At 36.7% G+C, this 23,141-nt stretch overlaps 1 protein-coding gene across 2 annotated transcripts in view; it reads right to left on the reverse strand.

Moving 5' to 3' along the window:
• DPYD (dihydropyrimidine dehydrogenase) overlaps positions 1 to 23,141 on the reverse strand; it is a 628,073-nt gene that overhangs the window by 18,222 nt on the left and 586,710 nt on the right. For both annotated transcript variants that reach the window (XM_081946459.1, XM_081946458.1), the window contains one exon: positions 5,626 to 5,769. In XM_081946459.1, the coding sequence (XP_081802585.1) occupies positions 5,626 to 5,769 (144 nt within the window). The remainder of the gene's footprint in view (positions 1 to 5,625; positions 5,770 to 23,141) is intronic.

Consider the following 23,141-nt stretch of genomic DNA (forward strand, 5'->3'; position numbering starts at 1 on the left):
TACCAATAATAATTAGGTGACTTGGGTGCAATCCCAAAAAAACTGGAGCACCTTGCAAACATCATCAGCATTGACAAAATCACCACCAGTTAATTGCAAAATGCAGCTTTACTTGGAACAGCTTACATCTAGTGACGATACCTTTAATACCTTCAGATAATATCAGCCTACCCCAGACTCTTGGGAAGGACTTGATAGGTGGCTAAAAATACAGTTTAGACATCTGGTTCTCTGAGAAAGCAACAACAACAAAAATAATTGTAAACATTTTCTTTGCACTCCATTATATTAGGAACAATTTTGGGCTGGTATTTTTAAGTAGAATTCTCCAGTATTATTCATGTAGATTCTTTGCAACTGAAGGCAGTTTATTTAATGTATTTATTGCATTTATAAATTTCTCCCCTACCTATCAGGTGCCTAGAGCTATGTACAATAAAAACAATTAAAGCTCACCATAAATCCAAGAAGCAAGGGAGCCAAAATCATTTAATATGCCTTCAGAACAACATTAAAATAAGAGAGTTTTGCTTCTTCTGTAGTTCTGGCTTAACCCACTCGCAAAACAATATTGAAAAGTGAGTTTGGATTGATGTTATTTTCATCCTGGAGAGAGCACTACAAACAGGATGCTGCTAACAAAAAGATCCTCTTTTAAACAGCCGCCAATCAAGGTCTCTAGCTGGTGGGGCACAAGTAGAACTATAGGTCAGAGAGGGGGGAAAATGTCACCGAGCAATATGTAACATGCCGTATTTTTCGGAGTATAAGATGCACCTTTTTCCCTCAAAAAAGAGGCTGAAAATCTGGGTGCATCTTATACACTGAATACAGCATTTTTTGCCTCCCGAAACCCCACCAAGTTCACCAAAATGGCCGTGCAGAGCCTCTAGGAAGCTTTTAGAGAGCTCCTGGGGGCTGAGGAAAGCAGAAATGAGCAAAATACGGCCCGTTTTTTGCTAAATTCCCTCCCCCCCCAGTCTCCAGGAGCACTCTATAAGCTTCCTAAAGGCTATCCACGCCCTTTTTTAAAAAATGAAAAATGGGCCCGTTTTCGTGAAAAGGGCCATTTTTTGCTCGTTTGTGCCCCCTCCCAGAAGTACTCTGCAAGCCCCCTAAAGGCTATTCGGGCGGGGGGGGGGAAACAGGCCCATTTTCGTGAAAAACAGGCCATTTTTGGGAGGTTTGCAGAGTGCAAAAACTTTTTTTTAATTTGCCTCTTCAAAACCTTGGTGGGTCTTCTACTCCAGTGCATCTTATACTCCGAAAAATACAGTATGCATAAAGAAAGTCTTCTCTTTTACTCCAAGGCCCACTTCAACATATTTTTGAAATTATTTGTAGTGCACCATGACCTAGATCTTAGAATGATTACAAAGGGCACAGGAAATAAAGCAGCAAAGTACAGTAACACCTTTATATACATTACTATTGTTTTTTAATTATTCCAGTTGTGACATTATACATAACTCTTTGGTGATTCCATCTTTGGAGAACTGGTCACTAAGCTGGCAAAACAATACTGATATAGAAGGGTTGGTTCCTTTTTATAATCCTGGCACTATAATCAGCACTTGTGCAATTTTGATCACCACACTTGCAAAATAATATTAATGAGCTGGAAGGGCAACCAAGATCATTCATGGGCTAAAGAAACCAGCCTGTAAGAAACATTATCATGTCTGGGATTTTTTTTAGCCTGAAATAAAGATCATATTGGTATATCAAAAGTACATAATGGGAAAAATGTTTACAGAAGGACTCTAAAGTGGCAAGTGTAATGTATTAAACAATTGCAAACTATACTGTACATACATGGGGGGAAATTAGAGTAAGTAGGTGACCTTCATGGATTTTGGTATAATGTTTACAAAATATTTGTTAAGAACCAAGAAAAAAGGACTGTGGAAAGAATGCTGTCCTACCCATTATGATATATGGAAGTAAGTGTTGAACAAGCTGAACACGGTAGAAATGGGCTACTTAAGAAGTAATAAAGCAAGAGAGAGGTTTTGATGAATGTGGATTGAATACAGAAGTGAGTGATCAATATGAAAGAAAAAAACATTGAGCTACTTTGGTTATGCAGAGAGAATGAATGAAAACTGCACTGTAAACAAATTTCTGAAGGAAAGAATGAATGGGCTAGGGCAGGGGTCAGCAAACTTAAATACTCAAAGAGCCATTTGGATCCATTTCCCACAGAAAAAAACAAACACCAGGAGCCACAAAGGTCCTAACGGGATGCCCCCTGTTCAATTCTGGAGCTGACCGGAAGTTCAGCTCCCCTACCATAGAGTCTCCTCCTAGCACGGTGTACTTTTTCGTCTACCTGTCATAACCAAAAGCCCTATCAATTGTGGAGACAACTGGAAAACCCTCCCCTTGCCATAGAGTCTTCTCCTGGTGCGCTGTGCTTCTCTCCCCCCCCCCCCCACAAGAAGCTCCTCTCAAAATTGTGGCACCGACGGGCGACGGAGCTTCAGCAGAGGGAGGAAAGAACCATATGCTGCTCCAGAACCACAGTTTGCTGACCTCTGGGCTAGGAAAAAGGGCAAGGGCAAGAAATAGATAGAACCCACCAGAAAAAATGTGGTTGGATGAAATTTGTGGAAACCTCAAAAATGGACAACTGAAAAGCCTAAAGAACAAAAGGCAACATATGACTCAGCATGGAGATGTGAAAACAAATGTTGGTGTTTTGCCCCTTACAATATTAGTGTTTGTTGTCGCTCACTAAAACCATATATTTTGAAACTTGGGACTGATTAAATGATGTGTTTCTCCATACAGTTAAACTGTGAGATTTGCTACAATTAGTTGTGACGACAGATGATTTAAAATCAGGACTGAAAGGCAATTCGAGGTAATGGCTAAAGGCATTAGACTAGAAACCAGAAGATCACAAGTTAGTTCTGCCCTAAGAGAGCCTATATAGCGGTTAAGGCACTAAACTAGAAACTGGGAGATTGAGAGTTCTAGATTTGTCTTAAGCATGAAGTCAGCTGTTCTTGGGCCATTCACTTCCAAAATCTGGCCAAGAACACTGCAGGGTTGCCAGGAGTCAACACTGACTCGAAGGTACAAAGAGACAGATCCACAGGACTCCTACCTTGGGGACAAAGTCAGTTGAGTAACTTTGGACCACTCCCTCTCTCTAAGTCCTAGGAAGCAGATAATAGTAAACCACTTCTGAAAATGTTGCCAAGAAAACTGCAGGGACTAGTTCAGGCAATCACTAAGAGTCAGGCCTGATTTGAGGGCACAAAAATAAAGCAGAACCAGACACATTAAAGGCGATATCTATGAATCAGAGGTGGTATTCAGACAATTCTGACCAGTTCTGGAAAACCGGTACCAAAAATTTTGAGTAGTTCGGAGAACCGGCAAATACCACCTCTGCCTGGCCCTGCCCCCAATCTATTGGCTGCCTTCTGAGTCCCAGCTGATCGGCTGGGTGTTTTGTTGCCCTGCACAGGAGAATGGAGCTGGAAACCAGGTTGGTGGGGTGGGGAGGGAATGGGGATTTTGCAGTATTCTTCCCCTGGAGTGGGGTGGAAATGGAGATTTTGCAGTATGCTTCCCCCAGGAATGAGGAGGGAATGGGGATTTTGCAGTATGCTTCCCCTGCCACACCCACCAAGCCACAGAACCGGTAGTAAACATTTTTGAATCCCACCTCTGCTATGAATACTTTTTAGTCTTGATGGCTATGTTCTTTCCCACTTCATAAGTGATATAAATTAAATTCCAGCTGCTGAGAACCAAAAAAAAAGGAAAAGGACTAGCATCTTCTTCTTCATATTTGTCAGCTTCTTGTTCTTTTAAAATTACTATTTCTTTTTTTTAAAAAAAATTGTAATCTGTTTTTGCCCAATCTCTTATTTTAATTATTATTTCAGGAGGCTATCTTTCTTCAAACTCTTGCTTACATTTTCATCTATTTTTTCAATTCTTTTTATAGCAAAAGTGCAAAATATAAATCTAGTTGATTCTCTCTCCCTCTCCCTCTGTCTCTGCATTTGTCTTTATCTGCTCTTTCACTTCTCCTCAATATCTTTTCTCAATTCTCAGTTTCATCTGCCATGGCAAAGTTAGCCCTCAGTGAAACTGCAGGTGTTTTTCTCCCTGATGATTTCATCAATATTTTTCCTGCAAGGAAAATAAAACTGTAAAACCCCTAAGGTGACAATGTCTTTGAAAGCACCAAGCCCTCTCAAAATAAATAAAGAACAATATTTGTTTGGTGTTTTCATGTGCAAAGAATGTTTTCATGTACACAGAGAAAAGACATGAAGACACAATGGTATCAGTAAACTATTGCTTGGAATAGCAATATTATGTAAATTACTAGCAGCTGAAAGAGGAAGTTTAACGATACACAACCAGACATTGGTCATATGTCACTACTCCTCTTACAACACTGTAAAGTGTATAAGTGAAAAATGTCAAGGTTCACACAACATGAAAAACCTAAGACTCACTTTCACAAGTCATCTTCTGTTCCATCTGAGGCCAATACACAATGCTTGTATAAATTAATCTAGCTTCCCTGGAAATAACAAAACCACACTACAGAGTTCATTTTAGCATATCTTTGATTTTGTATTTTTACTGCATGTTAAATATAAACAGCCTAATACAAATATCAGTTTCTGATTATATGAATAATGGCCTAAACCACAGAAACAATGCATTTTAGTAAGTTTACTCAATACATATCTGCAAACAGTCCTCAATTTAGGACCAGAATTGGGGCCAGAATTTTCAGTGCTAGTTAAAGTGGTTGTTAAATGAGTTCTGTTCAATTTTAAAATATTTTGCCACAGTTCTTAAACGAATCACTGAAGTTGTTAAGCAAATCCAAGGTCCCCATTTGATTTTGCCTGTCAAAAGCCAGTTGGGAAGGTTCACATGTGGCAATCATATGATCCAGGGACACTGCAACCGTTGTAAATACGAGGCAGTTGCCAAGTACCCTAATTCTGATCATATGACTGTGGGGATGCTGTGATGGGTTATAAGTCTATTGTTTCGGTTCTGCTGTAACCTTGCACAGTCACTAAATAAATGGATCTAAGTCCAGGATTACATATATAAGTTTATTGATATGCTAGCCACACACCGAGGGGTGGGCTTCAAAAAATTTCAGCAATGGATTCTCTGCCTGATTGCTGGGTGGGCGTGGCCATGGTGGGTGTAGCCTAGTTGGCCTCCTGCATCACAGCGGGGGCGGGTGGCGTTTTTGCCTTCCCCAGACTCTGGAAGCTTTCCGTGAGCCTCTGGGAGGGTGAAAACTGCCTCCTCTGGGCTCCAGAGGCCCTCCAGAGGATGGGGCCCATTTCCCCCACTCCCTGAGCCTCCACATGGGCCCTGCACTTACCTTGCACCCAAAACAGGATGCATGGAGACTCCAGGGCAGGGTGGGATGGGTGGGGCCAGCCAGGGGTAGGATTTGGAGGTTTTCCGAACCGGCCATAATGTTAACTACAGATTCTCTCAAACCCGGGTGAACCTGTAGCAGCCCACAACTGCATACTCACACAGAATGAAATATAATCATAAATGCAAAATTGTTTTGAGAAGGCTGCTCCTCCTTTATGTGAAACTTCTATTTATTCTTACCTTCACGGCTGGGATGGGCTTCTTTGGAGCAAAACACTTTCTCTCAAGCTGGGAATGAAGGCTGCTCTGTGCCTTTAGTTTCAGCTTATTTTCAGCTATTATCTTCTTTCGTTGCTCAAGGTAGGGTCCAAAGTTGGGAAGTTTCTATAAGAAATAGGAGGTATGGAATTACTGCTGCAGTCCTGGCCCTCTTCTGCAAACAAAGCTGTGAGCTCTTCCCAGGTTGTTAGTTGTTTTAGCGCTTAGGATGGAGGATTGTATCGAACAAGGTATTATGAGCAAGTTTCCACAATGCAAAGCTATATATATTTTGCCTGGGCATTATACATACTTAATATATATCGCCAAATCTTATATTGTAATTCTTCCTATTGTTGTCTGTCATTTTTATAGCTCTTAGTTGACAAGCAGACATCCCTCGTGGATCTCAGGCTGAGACCTCAGAAGTATTAAGATGTACTACAATTACTGTGAAGAACTCACAAGTATTAGGCTGTACTACAAGTGCTGTAGAAAATTGTGTGGCCAACAGAAGATAAAATCCATCTTGAATGAGAACAAAGCAATACATCTTAGAAACGAACATGAAAGGAAATTTGCTTTTATCCATGACTAAGCTGTTAAATGGGATTGTTCCATTAATGGAAAAGGGAAAACGAAATGCTACCAACATTTCTAACAGCAAGTTAGAGTGAAGTCAGAGGAAGATATGATTAGATTAGATTAGATTAGATTAGATTAGGTAGACAGACAGACAGACAGACAGATAGACAGACAGACAGACAGACAGACAGAACAAGAACAAGAGCCACAGTGGAGCAGTGGTTAGAGTGCAGTACTGCAGGCTACTTCTGCTGATCACCAGCAGCCAGCAGTTTGGCAGATCGATTCTCACCAGGCTCAAAGTTGACCCAGATTGTTGGGGGCAATATGCTGACTCTGTAAACCACTTAGAGAGAGCTGCAAAGCGCTATGAAGCAGTATATAAGTCTAAGTGCTAGTGCTAAGTGCTAACAAAGGTAGAGAAAACCAAATCTTATGTGACAGTAGAAAGGGTTTCTAACCAAAGAGTTTTGGTTTTTTGATTCAATACCATCATTTTAAGTTGTCCTTGGGAAGGAATTGATAACCAGTGCCTATGATTCAGAGGAGGTATCTGACCCTGTTCTTGCAGTAATCAGCAATGTCCAAACATTTTCAAAATTAGCCCCATATGAAGCATGTTGCGGGAATAAAAATGGGATATAACCAAAGCATGAATAATTATTGCTAACTCTGTCCAGGGATATAATAGGTGTGCTGGACAGAATTGTGCTCCTAATAACAAAAGCCAATTGCAAGCCCATTTCATTTAGCATATTAGTCTTGATCTACTCTATTGCTGAATTTGGGCATGTTCAGGCTGCTTTCCTAGAATTGGGGCAAGAAAAAGTAGAATTGAGAAACATCAAGATTTTGATAACACCCAATTCAGAAACCCCAGATGACCTTCATAGCCAGTTCCCTAAATACCGACCAATATAGGGAATAATATGGTATTTTGTGAGACACCAAAACTGTCTTTTGTCAAACTGTCTCCAGCACCATTTTGTTCATGTAGTCTGGAGAGATTAGAACCACAGTAAAATTGTGATAAGGTGTAATCTTCTAGGTAGTCCACTTAATTCTTAATGGAATAAATAGATGGTTTAATGATGCAAAAATGGTCAAAAGGTCAAAACAGAAAGAAAAAGAAAAACCCAAAGGATCATACCCACTTACTATTTAGGTTATCTATGAAGATGATCAAAGTAATTTCAGAACTATATCCTGCCGAAATATCAAGTGATAGGGATCAAGAAAAATCAACTTAATTTATTTATTATATATTTATATTTCCTATTTCTTAACTCCCTATCTGCCACAGATAAGTGTAGATTTATAAGGACAACTGTGCTTCCTATAAGCAGGTATTGATCATCAGCTTCAATCGTATTGTTAATTCCATCAATCAGGAGAGTTGACAGGTTAAGTAGTAGAAGTTATCTGCCATACCCTTGTCCATATATTTAACAAGCATCCTCATTCCAAAATAATAGAAACAAACATGTGCCAAGATTACATACCTATGAATTGTCTCAATGCTGCAATTTCCATCCTTTCCATATTGTTACACAATGTTAGGATGAAAATATGAAAGGACATCACAAGACACATTGTGTAATTAGACATCCTTTTGGTTAGGAACCCATACCTCCAGCAAATCACTTCCATAGATTACAACTTTGATATTCAGATATGTTCCCCTGACCATTTATGTATTCCTTCCTTTCTGTCACCATGCTTCATTTATATAATTTTGAAAAGTTTTTCACTATGTTATATTTCCCTAGCTTTAGCTACAAACTGAAGTATTACTGAGATTTTGCATTATCCCTGCTCATGGTAAAAATATAATACAATACACACTGCAATTACTTGGGGTGCAGGGATTTGAAAAGTGTAACAGTGTAAAAACGATCCCATAGAACAGTCGTGTCAAACTCATGACCACATGGCGTCACATGACGTATCACAACTTTTTTCCCCTTTGCTAAAACGAGCATGGGCATGGCCAGCGTGGGACACACCTGGCCCAGGGGCTGCGAGTTTGATACCCCTGCTATAGAACAATATATACAGTACACTTCAGAGTTGGAATCTCTGAAGTTGTACATTTATAAAATTCTCGTATGTATAAAAATAAATAAATACTTGTACAATGAAAAATGACACACACTTATTTTCACATTAGCAGGAAAATGAATTCAACGGATAGACATAGAACTCGGAGAAGCAAACCCATTTACTTAACATTTTACTTTTCCTTCTCCTTAGAGAAAAATGGATTTGCCACAAAACTTTATAAAGCACGCTCTTAGATTATTTTGACATGGCAGTTAGAGGGATATTGGAGCTGTTACTATAGTAGCAGTAAGTTCTATGCAAACTCTAGAAAGTGCTAATTTTATTCATTTCACTGTTTGACCTCGCTGAGCTTAATCTTTAGCCTGTGGGCTTGCTTTCACATAATGCGGTAATGGAGAAGAATGCTAAATTTCAAATACTGCCAGAATGCTGGTTCCAGTTTATGAACATGCCAGTGCCCACAGATAATGACAATATGTCAACTGGATAAAGACAGCTTCAGCTCAGGAAGGTAATCATGATATTTGATCTATCAAATAGTGTTATGAATCCAAACAAGTTGTTAGTGTTGGCATGCAAATGGAACATACTGTAGGACAACGTCATCTCCCTTTTCACTATCTGGATATATTTAATTGAACTAAGTAAGCCAAGTTACATAACAATTTCATAGTCATTTCATGCAACTCACTATCACTTGGTGTTTCTTATTAAATATAGATTTCTTGCACTGACAGGAAGCCTATGTCTAATTCCTTTCTTCTCACCCAACAGTTCACACTGAAATTTTCTTTTATTGTTTATTATTAATAATTTTGTGACAATCCAAGCAAACTAAAACTATATTTTGCCCACAGAGTGAGAAATGGAAGTGAGTTTATGCAAAATAATTCACTATTGAATGAGAAGCAGATATTTTGAAACAAATATCCACTGCTACCTGAATTCCTACTTAGATTTAAACAAATCTCATCAATTTTTTCTTTCTTTCTGTTTTTTTTTAAAGGAAAGTAGAAAATAAAGTTTACTTAAGTGGAGAAATCCCAAAGAAGGAAGAATTCTATAAAATGTCCCAGTATTAACTTCATCATGCACCAGACCATTATGTAATCTAAGAGCCATGCATCAGTCTGATTTAGATGTCTAGGAAGCAATGGTTTTTCCAACAGTAATGAGGATAGGCAAGCAGCTCCTGTTACAGCTGAAGTATATTTGAATAAGGGAAGGCTTAACAAGAACCATTATTGTATCTAAGAACAACTGAGCAGAATACCAGCAGAATACTTGGCCTATGCCATTGAACATTGGAACAATGTGGAACGCCTACAAATAAATCCATGAGTGAAAGTATCAGACTGCCTGAAATTACTTAAAATACAACCAATTGGAATTCAGTAGGGGTAAGCTGATGTTATAGCATCAGCTATAAAAAATATCTTCAAAAGTTCTGTTAGGCTGCTGGAATTCTACCATGATAAATCCTGGCTCCTTGAATTTCTCTTATCTAGTTACCTTGGCATTTTGGCTGTTTTACAGCTTACTGATTTATGTTGTGGCTCCTGTTTCTCTCACTTCATTCTTGTGGTCTAGCTGTGATCTTCAGGCAGTTCACAGACCATTATGTGCCTTTCCTGCCTTTGTTTGAATAACTTCAGCAGGCATTAAGTAAAATGCAAAGCACAATGTAGACACCCTTAATTTTGCAATCCTATGATGGAATCTCTATCACCTATTGCCATGCCTCCAAATATTTATTGCCTTTAGACTTAAAAAAATTACTTTTGGGTGTTTCATTACACTGCATTCAGCAACAGCTGCAACCTAAATAAACAGAATAAATATCTTCAAAGACCATCTGATGTACTGGCAGCTATCAAAACAATTCAATTATATCTTCTTTTCAAATGGGTTAATCATATTTTCAAGAAGATACATGAAAAGCTAGTGCCAGTCTGCTTTGAACTTTATTGGGGGGGGGGAATAGTGGTTGGGCAGAGTGGTACCCTCAAAAACCTCTTAATTGTTGTATAATATTATAAAACATCAGTGTAATATTTTTGTTATTATAAACAGTAGTTTTCTTGAGAGACAAAATATACAATAGCAGATAGTAGATAATAAGTGTACTTAGGATTTTTTAATGCTCATCCTGTATAAGAAACGGTTGTGTAGATGAATATTATTATTTCCTTAGTGCATATAGTGAAGTTATAGTCACTAGCAGAAGCAAGATCCATATCAGTAAATTAATCGTCCATAGCAGAGGTGGTATTCAGCAGGTTCTGACCAGTTCTGAAAAACCGGTAGCGGAAATTTTGAGTTGTTTGGCGAACTGGTAAACACCACCTCTGACTGGCCCCACCTGCATCTATTTTCTGCCTCCCGAGTCCCAGCTGATCAGGGGGGAATGGGGATTTTGCAGTAACCTTCCTCTGGAGTGGGGAGGGAATGGAAATTTTACAGTAGCCCCTGCCACGCCCACCAAGCCAAGCCCACAGAACCGGTAGTTTAAAAAAATTGAATCCCACCACTGGTCCATAGCTCAGATTTATTCACCAATGTAGTATGTGCAATATGTGTATCTATGTTATTCATTAGTATTCATAATACCTTTTGATGAGAAACTATCTGGATAGAGAACAAATTTAAATAGCAGGAATTGTATCTTCTTAGGATCACTTTCAGACCTCTAGAAGACATTTCTAAAATCAGAAGCCTTTGTATTCATTATTGTAACACTAACAGAAGTTGTACCATGTTAAACTATCCAACATCAAATGAGATAGACCACTTCATCAATTTGGTTTAAGAACCATTGTACAGCATGACACATGTCTCTCCTTTCATCCAAAGGCAAATCTTTTGCACTACGCTTCCAAAAAAACAACCTTGTAAGTGATGAACTGTGCAAATCTCCTTAACCACTTGATTTTTGTTTTAGTATTTCTCAAGGGATTCATTCACTGATGAATTTGTCCTTACTGGATAAGTTAAATCCTGTTCATTTAAAGATAGCCGTATCTATCAGTAGAGCTGTTTCTATCAAGATATAAGAAGCATTAGACTGTCAATAGAAAACTCACAACATAATGAATCAACAATGAAACATTAAGCCAGCAAAGCTTTAAGGTGAATAAGCTAGTTCTGGTTATAATTCATTCACAGATCAATCTAAATTCAATTGGGCATATTATGAACTAGGGATTGGTTACCTAATACAGATAGCACCACAATACCTTAATTTTCAAATTACTGTAATTTCTTATGTGTCTGCTCCCCAACATTTATTATATTAAAAGAAGAGGACTATAATATGGTCAATACTATAGTTTGCTACAATTTTGATATAAAATAATGAACTGAAGAAATCTTGCTTTGAGTACATAAATACTAGATGTTATGAACATTATCAACATTTATTAATTATCTCCATTGTGACAAATAAATGCAGTAGCCTGCATGGATATATTTGTATATAAAAAAAGAAATGGAAACTAGGCATGCAATAAGCATACTGTATCAAGGACTACTGCAGATTCCAAAAGGAAAGAAAATACAATACTAAGCAGCAGCGTATATTAAGAATATTTGTGATTATTTCCTTTTCTTTACCTCCTAATATGAACTTCTATGGTTTGAACATACTCCAGATAACCTTTTGGGGGGAAAAAAGAATGCTATTGGCATCTTAAAACGTTTGCCCTTTTTGTTGTTTTAAATAATAGTCATTCAGTGTGTAGAATCAGTTCTTCTGCCTGATCTTCTGAAATGTCACAGCTTAAAAAACAGGTGTCCCCACAGTGCTTTTTTGTTTTTATTCCTTTCAAGGAATACTTTTACAAAAATAGTTTCCCGAGCATGAAAATTAAAATCAATTAAAAAAAAATATCCCATGTTCTTTTCGCTCAACCTTTTATTAATAAATTCTCTGTCTGTATTTTTTCTCTGCACATTTCTATCCCTAATGGGAAAAATCTCTTTGGCCTTCCAGACACATTTTATACACGCACATCCCACTTGGGAATTAAAAAGAATTCCACGATGAATCTACCATAGTGAAAAGAACTTTGCTGATTCATTTCATTCCCGGAGGATGAACACTAATCAGAATAAAATCCAGCTAGCTCTATTCAGCTCTATGGTCAAATCAGAGATGCTAAGGAAGAAATATTTCCCCTGCCATCAGCAGATGGGCTTTTAAAAAGTTAAAGTGACAAGAAATACCCGGCATCCCAAATAATCATTTATTACATTTTAGAAAGAAAGGACAACTTCTTATGGACTCTCTGATCCACTTTGGGAAACGTTTTCTACATTTTTCTTAAACAATTGGTTCAAGAAACCCCCAAATTTCCCAGACAAAAATCTATTTGCAAAAGGAGCAGAAAAATAGAGCAGATCTTATTCTGATTCACTTAACCCATTTCGTTGTATTTAAGTACAATGACAATAAAGATTATACTTATCTCGAACCTCATTTTATACGTTAGCTTTTAAAGTCATTGTAAATAGAAGTATGGTTATGATACAATATAGGCAACACATTTATTAAGATGCCATCTGACTAGTTCAAGGAACTGATCAATGAATTGGTCACTGAATTTTGTAAATAACAACATTAGAAGCAAAAATGGAAAACCCTGCCCTAGTGGAATATCTGTAGGCATTCTGACTGAACATCAGTGAAATTCCCCTAGAGGGTGTGCATGCATTATATTTTGCCTACTGAACATCTGTGGAAACTCAAAAGAAAATTAAAAAAAACCTCAAAGCTACATCCCCCACATCTTAAATCTAGTCTTATAGTGAAATGCAATATGTACATATTATTGATGATCTCACATTCATTCCTTGGTTGTTTTACTTGAATAGGAATCTCTAAAAAGTGACTTCAAATGATAGTTTGAGAAAATCAGTGGTAGTTTTATTAACCACAACATCTGTCTCTTTCCCCGTGCTTTCTTATTTTATTTATGTATTTGTTTGTTTATTTAATTTCCCATCTTTATTATTTTTATAAAGGTACGAACAATATCTAATAGTCCTTTCTCCTTCTATTTTCCTCACAATAATAATCCTGTGAGGTGAGTTAGACTGAGAAACAGTGACTGGCCCAAAATCACCCAGTAGGCTTTCATGCCTAAGGCAGGAGTAGAATTCACAATCTCGTGGTTTCTAGCCTGCAGTCACCTTTGAAAAAAATGAGTGAATATTTTTTGTGGCAGTATACTAGCATTTGGGGTTCTAAAGATGTTTGGTCTATCTATTATAAAACATTCATCAAACACATTCACATCACATATACACATGCAAGAACAGGACCTACAGTAAATAGTTCCTATGTTCATTTACTTGATGAACAAATGTTCCAAAATGAATTATTCCTTCATAAGATGAAGTTGAGAGATGCAACCAGTGGAAAGATTTCTACTTCGTGAACATCTGGCTACCTGTCGTTTTGTAGACAAAAGCATTTCATATGAACGAAAGGGATTTGAATTTATCAGGAGTTCCTTCAGTAAAGAACGTGTTGAATTTAGATTGCAAACCTGTGGAAAATACACAAAACTAAATCCCTCCCAAATTCAATGGATTTACTTCTGAGTAAACACATGTGAGATTTGCAATGCACATGATCTTCTTTCTGTGATTTCCATACATTACCATATTCATGACACGGTGAGATGAAAGACACTCCACTTACTCTCTAACTGGAACATAAAAAAGAAATTAAAACACTGGCAAGCACTTTGTCTTCAGTTTGTTGGGCATATATGAGAAAGAGCTTCCCACCCATTTATGTAAATGAAATTCTGACAGTTTAGCAGACTAAATTGTAGCAAAGATGACAGCAGCCTGTCTATTAATAAACACCTAACATACTAACAAATGCTACTACTTTCCCCTTTTTCTAAACCCTCATTCTGGGGTGGGGGGAATGTGCTATGCTGGCAAAGCTTGTATACATAGCATCTAGGTTCTCAGAGTAGTTTAACAAGTAGGGCTTGCAATGTTTTTCTTGGGCAGAATGTAAACAAAAGGAAAAAGCTGCATACTGATTTGACCTTATGGATTTGGTTACATAAATAACTAATCTTTCATTTAGGTGCGAAAGGTAGTATACATAAGAGTTACTGTTTGGTTTAACTTCAGAAGGAAAAACCCTATTTGGTTAACAGATCCTTAAATGAGCCAATATCACCCAGTGAGCTTTATGATAAAATGGTGAATTCAAGTTGGGCCTCCTTGCTCTATCACCCGTTTCACCATACAAGCTGTCTTTAAAAAGTTACTTTCTATATGCTACCCCAAAGGTACTTTTTTCAGGAGGCACCTTTGGGACAACCATGACCTGGATGACTGAGAATCTCTATATATACTTTTCTATATACAGAACGTACAATAGTAGAGTTGGAAGGGACCTTGGAGGTCTTCTAGTCCAACTCCCTGCTTAGGCAGGAAACCCCATACCATTTCAGACAAATGGCTATCCAGCATCTTCTTAAAGACTTCCAGTGTTGGGGCATTCACAACTTCTGGAGGCAAGCTGTTCCACTGATTAATTGTTCTAACTGTCAGGAAGTTTCTCCTCAGTTCTAAGTTGCTTCTCTCCTTGATTAGTTTCCACCCATTGCTTCTTGTTCTACCCTCAGGTGCCTTGGAGAATAGTTTGACTCCCTCTTCTTTGTGGCAACCCCTGAGATATTGGAACACTGCTATCATGTCTCCCCTAGTCCTTCTTTCTCTTAAGCTAAACATACCTAGTTCCTGCAACGGTTCTTCATATGTTTTAGTCTCCAGTCCCCTAATCATCTTTGTTGCTCTTCTCTGCACTCTTTCTAGAGTCTCCACATCTTTTTTACATCAAGGTGACCAAAACTGAATGCAGTATTCCAAGTATGGCCTTACCAAGGCATTGTAAAGTGGGTTGTTTTAACATAATACTATGTTTATGTCAGAAATTATTTATTCTTTACATTGATTTGTCTATATATTTACTGATGCTTATATGTTGTTCCAAGATTTTTGAAGGCACACTTTGATGCCTTTTCTTTTTTAAAAAATAAACACTCATCATTCCTGTTACTGAAAAGTAATTAATTCTAATTATTACCAAATTGAAGGTTCTATATATAAACAAGGGCTAGGTAGGATCCACCACAGGTTGATCAGGGTTCATGATTTGGTCCACCTGCTGATTTTTTTCTTAACATGGGTTGGTTTGTGGTAGTACAACAACAACAACAACAAAATGTAAACAACCTTGTCAAAATGAATTTGATTGGGAAGATGACTGGCTGCTAGGAAGCCATACTTCAACCTTGTATCAGCCAACAACTATGCTAGAAGATGGAGAAGTGCTATGTTTAGTGAGGAAAATCCCTTAAGAGAGAAGACCAGCCTTCCGAGAGACAAGAGGAGAAAGGATATTCAAACATTAGGCTCTTCAAATGGGGTTCTGGGGAACTCTGATGGTTCACCCGAATGCAACTAATTTTCTCTCACTAGAGCTTTGGGCTCATGGAAACTTTAAAAAGGTAACATGGCCATGGTCTGAAAAAAATTGAAAACTCTTGGTCTAGAATCATGATGGCGAACCTCTCTAATGGCACGCAAGCCGTCGCCGGCCAGCTGGCCTTTGGGTCTCTGCTGCAAATGTGTGTGTGTGTGGGCACATGTGGCAGGTTGTGTGTAAATGTGTGGGGAGCAGGGCGCATGCAGGGGGTCACACAGGGTGGGGCACATGCACATGGGTCACACGTGGAGGGGTGGGGCACATGCGGGGATCATGATCACATGCATGGGACATGCACGCATATGTGGGGTGCATGCATAAAGGGTGCGCATTGCATTTTGATAATTTTAGGCATGTGTGCATTCGCGTGCACATGCGCTTTGGGCACTCAGTCTGGAAAAGGTTAGCCATCTCTGGTCTAGTATAAGCACACATGAAGAAACGATGAGGAATAAGAGGAGTTGGAATAAGGTAAGAAATATTATTCAATCATCTTGAGACCACATCCATGGGATTGCTTGCTGATGGAGCTGTCATGGCCTCAATTTAGAGACAAAGACCCTATTATGTATAGTTCTATGAAGTAATTGTTTCATAGGATTGAGGGAAGGAAATTCAGTATCCATGAGAAATAAATAAAGAATATAAGGAGAAAACAGAAACATATAAAGAAGTGACTTCATCATAAGTATAAACAAACTTAATGATTCGTCATCCCCTATAAGATGACAAATAATTATATTTTCATCCCATATCCCATCCCTTATTTATAAGCAAATCCATAAAATATCCACTTTTAAATCTTGGTGTTAGGAAAAGTCCATAAAGGATTGCCAGAACACTGCAAACATGTCTTATTTTAAACTTCAAATCAAATAAACCTACTGGATATTTCTTACTGTTACTTTTAATAGGAATAATCTTGAATTCAATCAAATGTTGTAGGATTTGATTTCTTTATCCCATCAAACAAATTTCTTCAAAGTTTTAACAACTTTATTTTATAGATCCAATCTGTCATTTGAAGTTCCACTTTTTATACTTTCTCTGCCTTGCCATATAAAATTTGTTCCATATCTGTTATTCTTTCATTAACATGTTTTGGACATAGTTTGTCCATAGAAGCAGTCATTATTACTAACGAAGTTCATATTGTAGTTACTAATTTCTAGCTCAGTTCTTCAACTTTTTCCTTTAATGTTTCTGATGCTATAACCAGTGGTGGGATTCCGAAGCTTTTCCTACCGGTTCTATGAGAACCACTCTTGGTGTTAGCGCTGGTGAGCTGAGCTGTTTTTTAGCTCAGCTGAGACATGACAATTTGCTCTGCTGCATGAATCAGCTGAGCTAAAAAAAACAAGGGAATATAGGACAAGGAACGATGGGGGCAGGAGGGTGGGGCCAACCAGAGGTGGTATTTGCTGGTTCTCCGAACTACTCAAAATTTCTGCTATTGGTTCGCCCAAACTGGTCCGAATCAGCTGAATACCACCTCTGGTTATGTTTTGTGTCGTTTCATAAGTCACAGTATTAAACAACATGAGGAATGGTTTTGTATTTTTTCCTCTTCTGCTTAGAATATTTAATTCCTTCAAGGGTCCAGTTTCAAAAGTAACTTAATAATTTAACTTTGTTATGGCTTACAAAAGGCAGGACAGCGAAATTAAGTCTCTTTCTCATTAAAAGGTGTTTATTCTTTATGGTTAATTTGAAAATCTTACAGTAAAATCAACATTCCAAATTTATCTGAACCCTCAATAGTTTGTACCTTTTAAAGATCAAAATCTTATTTAACTTCTTGTTGTACATTTCACAGTCTTTAAGTTCTTAAACTTGTAATTTTTTTTCTGTTTTTCAAAATTGCAGATAAACTTACCCAGCAATGAGTTTTAAAACTTGCCATTCTGAAGGTCTCCAATAGCTTTAATATGGTTAATAGGAAATTTCCAAAAGTGATTAGAAAGGGAAGTTTGTGAACTTAGTGCCCTTTAAAAGTCTCTGTCCTGATTGTAAGCAATATGGTTGTTGATCTCTTTTAGTCCTTGTAATCAAATCAACATAAAACATGAGGTCGCACAAAGAGCTATTGTCACAATGCATGTAATTAATCTTGCATTCTCTCCTTATCCAGAGGGATTCCAAGGTATTGGTCTATTCACTGGTCTATCTTGGTCTTTGCCACAATCGCTGGCTCATCTTTCATGGAAACATTTTTAGATTGGTATACCCCAGCAGAAGTCCTTTATTTTTCTACTTAATTCTGAAAAATCACCATTCTAATATATGTATTTGATTTTAGTATTTTTATTATGCAACAATAATAAAGGTAATGTAAAAGCCTCTCACCAACTCCTATGACTGTTGGCATACCGCTTCAATTCCAAACAGCCTAAATTTCCTAAATATGTTGTGTGTATATGTATAGGCATATATTTATTTATTTAGCCATGCTTCATAATAGGAAGTCACAAACCCGATTTACAGCATGTTAATCCACTTCAGCACTGCAAAATAAAACAAGACATATTGCCTTGACCAAATTGTGGGGTCCTTGGTGTTCTCTGAACGTGGTTGTATTGTTGCTAGCACTGGTGATGTTACCTGGTTGGGTAATGCAATGTCTGCAAGAATACAATCAAGCTCAGAGAGTACCCAGGATCCCACCAAGGATCTCAAATCTGAGCTACAAATATTTTCTTTTGTCTGTACCCGATGAAACGTTCTTCAACAATAGGGACAAGAGAGCATCTTTCAAAACATAGTTGAAAACTGATCAGGGTGATTAGAAGTGGTATGGCAGGGCAGAGTACTTTAAATAGATCAGAGGCAATGCAAGGAGGGGGATCCCCCCCTCCCATGACCATCATCTCCTTTCTAACTTTGTCTGAACTTTACACTAAAGTTAGCACTAAATAATACAAAGGCACAAAGAATCAAACTCAAAGATAACTTGCATTCATTCATCTATGGGCTGCCTTGCATGCTTCTTTTCCAAGGAAGCCTTGAAGTTGTTCAAACTGCATCACTCACAGTGACTTTCTGGGTAATAGAGATAGATAAATCAAGAATGCCACTGCTTCCATTCTTTGTTTCCTAAAACCTGTACTAACCATTCAAATGCCTTCTTCCCAGTTCTTTTGGCAGATTACTTTGGCAGAAAATAGTCTGTTGCAGATACCGGGCAAGTTAATTTATGGAAGAGTTTAGCATTCCTTTTGGTTCTGATCCCAAGTTGTAAAGAAAATAATTTAATTTCATAAGATGTCCTTCATGCTCAGTGCTCACCAAACTCCTTTACATTACAGAAATGATTTAATTTTTATAAAGGAAAAAACAACAACACCAAGTACTGCTGGCTAACTTAACGGATAATGAAAACAATTAACTTTATCCAGCAATGTAAATTCGAAATGTTCTGAACTAAACACCGTTGTCTAAACATAAATTCAACTACACTTCCAATTTTTATTGTTTCATAATTTAGCTTTTGCCGATGAAATTAGACTTATGACATCAAACTGTTTGGAAATAAATGGAGGAAGCTAAATTTCCAGGCTTTCTGAGAAGTGGCATTTTGGAGAGGCTTTTGATTATAGTAAATGTGAATATTTTTTCCATCTTAAATACAGCATGGTATATGTCATGTTAATGTATTTGGACTGTTTGAAGTTTTCCAACTGCATACTACTTTGGAGTGGTTTTAAATGATGAAATATTTGATAATTAGAAAAATTTAAATAGGGCAATGTTTTGATTTTTAAAACATTGGGCAAAATGTACTTAGTCATGCTTGATAATAGCAAGGCACAAATCAAATTTATAGCAGGCCAATCCACTTCAAGATGAACAGGAAACATTGTGTCATATTCCAAGATAAAAATCAAGAGATCTTTATATAGCCCTGACTAAAACGTGGAGTCCTTAGTGCTCGCTGAACTTTTGTTCTTCTTACAAAAGTATCTGGAAATACATTATGAAAGGTAAGCTTATGGTGCTCTATTCAATAATAATAACTCTTCTCAATGGACTATATTTTCAAATAAATGAGTGCAGGATTATAGCCTGAGATTTTAACATTTCAAAATGCAATATACTGCATTACTAAACAGTTTTCTCCACTGATCTCAAACTCTATAGATCACATATTTTGTTATGCTTTAAAATAGTTTTTTCTTGTTTTGTTTCTTTCTTTGCTCTCTTTCAGAAAAACAAGGAAAAGTGTATTTGCAATGCATCTCTCGCTAAGTTGCGAGCCTAACAAAATATAAAGTTAGGAAGCAGAAGGTAAACTTGTCTGGTTACAAATCTGTACAGTATTAAACTTACATAAAATGGATAAGATCAATATATACCATTGTTATTATTAAAATAATACTGTACAATTATAAAAGTGTAAGCTAACTGCTATTTAATTTTACCAATAACATTTACAGTAAAAGAGGAAAGTTGAGTTCTCTGTCCAAAAGTGAGCAGATGGATTGGACTTTTTTATATCCATAACTGGATTTGTTGAATGCACTAAGAGTTGTTAAAATCTTGAAGTGTCTATATGTTGGAACACTTCAACTCAAATCTCTCATGAAAATATATAAAAATAATTCATAACAACCAGAAACAAATTTTAATTCATATCACTAGGAAAAAGACCAGGATTATAACCTTACAGATGTCCGATCTTCATGTTTCTACTGAGGTCTTCCCACACAGTTGTACGCTGTGATCTTAAACCAAATTTTGTCAATCTGGTAATCTCCAGATGTGCTGAATTCAATTCCAAAATTACTTAATTAGCATTAGGGCACCAAATTGAGAAAGTTTGTACTAGATATTATTCACAATAGCTTTCCACTTGTTTTGATGGCACTTGAGGCTACTTTTTCAAAAGAAAGAATTCATGAATTCTTACAATATTTTTGAACTAAATGTTTTGTAACTTTTGCCTTAATATCAAAATGCCAATTTGAATTTGGCGATTTATCATCGTTATGTTCAATTTACATATGTGTGTTTATTCTGCACAAGCTCCCATTACCTATACTTATCTCAATGCTTAGGAAAGAATTCTACACATTTGTGTTTCTTTCCCACATAGGATTCCTTTGTTTTTTTAAATGTTTCTGCTCTGCATATATTGGGCTTTGAATTGCATTATAAATAGCAAATCTCTCTGATAACTCCAGGAGTAAACTCCCTCTTCTCTTCCCCCTGTGTTATACTAATAGATTACATAAATGCAAGCCATTGCTAATAATCCCTAAATAAACCTTCTTCTACTTCAGATTCACTGTAATCCATCTCTTATGTCAGATGAACTGTGGTACTTATCTTCCTTGCTGCAAAAGCTGTAATGCTTTTCCTTATTCATCTCTCATACACAGTAATCCTTTCACCTCAACTTTACAGATTTCTAATTTAAATGTAAAATATTCATGGCAGAGAAAGGAACCCTAAACAACAGCTCTTGTGGCTAATACGGGGGATTTTGACATTATCTTTACCTAATCTTTTTAATAAAATAAAAATAAAAAAACCAACAGGCTACTTAGTGTTTTTAGCCATGATAATTATCTGAATTCTCATGAGGAAATACCTTTAGTAATACCTTGTTACTCTCTGGAAGATGTCTCTGCAGAATTATTTTAAAGAATTTTTTATGTTTGTTGTTTTGTTATTACAACATGTTACACCACGTTAAAAGCTTCCTTTCCATTAGGGTTTTTATTCCATTTTATTACTGCCACATACAGAGTTTACATTATGTAACAGTCCTGATCTGAGACTGCTTTCAAGAGTCTCGGGCAGGTAATGGTCTGTTCAGCTGGGTTTTTCTTCGCCTCTTCCTCCTTCTCCTTCTCTTCCCCCTTCCCCCTCTTTTATCAAGCAAAAAAATATATCTGAATTTTAAATTACTGTAGGCCCATCCATTTTTATAAATTCATCTTCCCCCGATATTAATGTTGCTTAATTTTTACAGACTTACTATTTCAAGTTTGTAAATGGTAAGTCATGATGGAAGTCATTTCTTATTCAAAATACTACAAGCAATGATTTTGTAAAATAAATGGATTTGGGCAAAGTGTGTATTGCCTTAACGCTTTGACTTCTGGTGACTGTTTGGCTGAGAGGGTGACCAAGATGTCCCAAGATGATTTCATGCCTAAAGCGGGATTAGAACTCACTATAGCTTCCACTTTCTGCTCCGGTGCTTTTATCCCCTACATCAAACTGTCTCTCAAATGGAATTTAAGATGACTCTGAAAAGGAAAGGGAGCTATTTTATTCTCTATTCAAAACTATTATAAATAAACCTTTTTGATATTTTATAATAAAATACAGCAGTTTTAAATATTTTAAAAATATTTAAAAAGAAATAATTATTTGGTGTATAGTGTACGAGGAAAGTGCAAACAGATGGTGAAATGAGCTTTAAAACAAGTTTCTGTTCAGGTAGGAATGAGCTGCTGGACACAGTTACTGTTGCTAAACCTTCTACTTTCTTAATGAGTCTATAACACGGGAGAGAATAATTGTATTCATTATAGGCATAATTGTAGGATACGGTTGATGCCTTGCTTTGTGACCACATAGATAGTTAGGTTTTTCCCATAACACACATTTCTCCATCGGATCAGAAGGGTCTCTCTTTATTTTTACACCCAGTTTCATGGAAATGTTTCTAATGATTGTTTTAATTGTCTGCATGACTTTATTCCCAACTATCTATTGGGAAGTTGCACGGGAACTAGCACTCTGTAAATAAATTAAAATAAAATAAATAATAAATGAAATATTTGCAGGCAAATTTTAAATAGTACTCTGTATCACTATATTATTATGACTTATTAAAAGATTATATAAACCAATGTCATGAATATGGTAATGATCCTGACTCCTAACAATTGATGCTCTCATAGGCAGTATAACAGTATGAATACCTACCTTTTAAAATAATATAATGATGTTATATAATACATAGTATAGAGTTTAAAAATATCCTATACATTAATTGTATTATTATTCATGGTATAATAATATACTATAAATCCAAAATAATATACTACACTATAATACAAAAAAGCTATAATTTTATAGTATAATCTAAAATAGTAAGTGCTTTCCTTATCTCATGTTCACTATCTTTATCTTGATTTTCTAGAAATGAAGTTACAATAGTCATATTTCCAAATATGAATCAGATAAATAATGGCACTTTTACTTGTAAATGATTTGTTTACTTACATGGAGTAAATTGCTATTGAACTTAATTGGACCTGAGTAATGACTAGGCAGACAACTGCACATTTTAAAAAAAATCTATCTTGATTTCATGCTA

Source organism: Natrix helvetica (assembly GCF_964273705.1).
Source record: "Natrix helvetica genome assembly, chromosome: 3".
In the NCBI taxonomy this organism is placed as follows: domain Eukaryota; kingdom Metazoa; phylum Chordata; class Lepidosauria; order Squamata; family Natricidae; genus Natrix; species Natrix helvetica.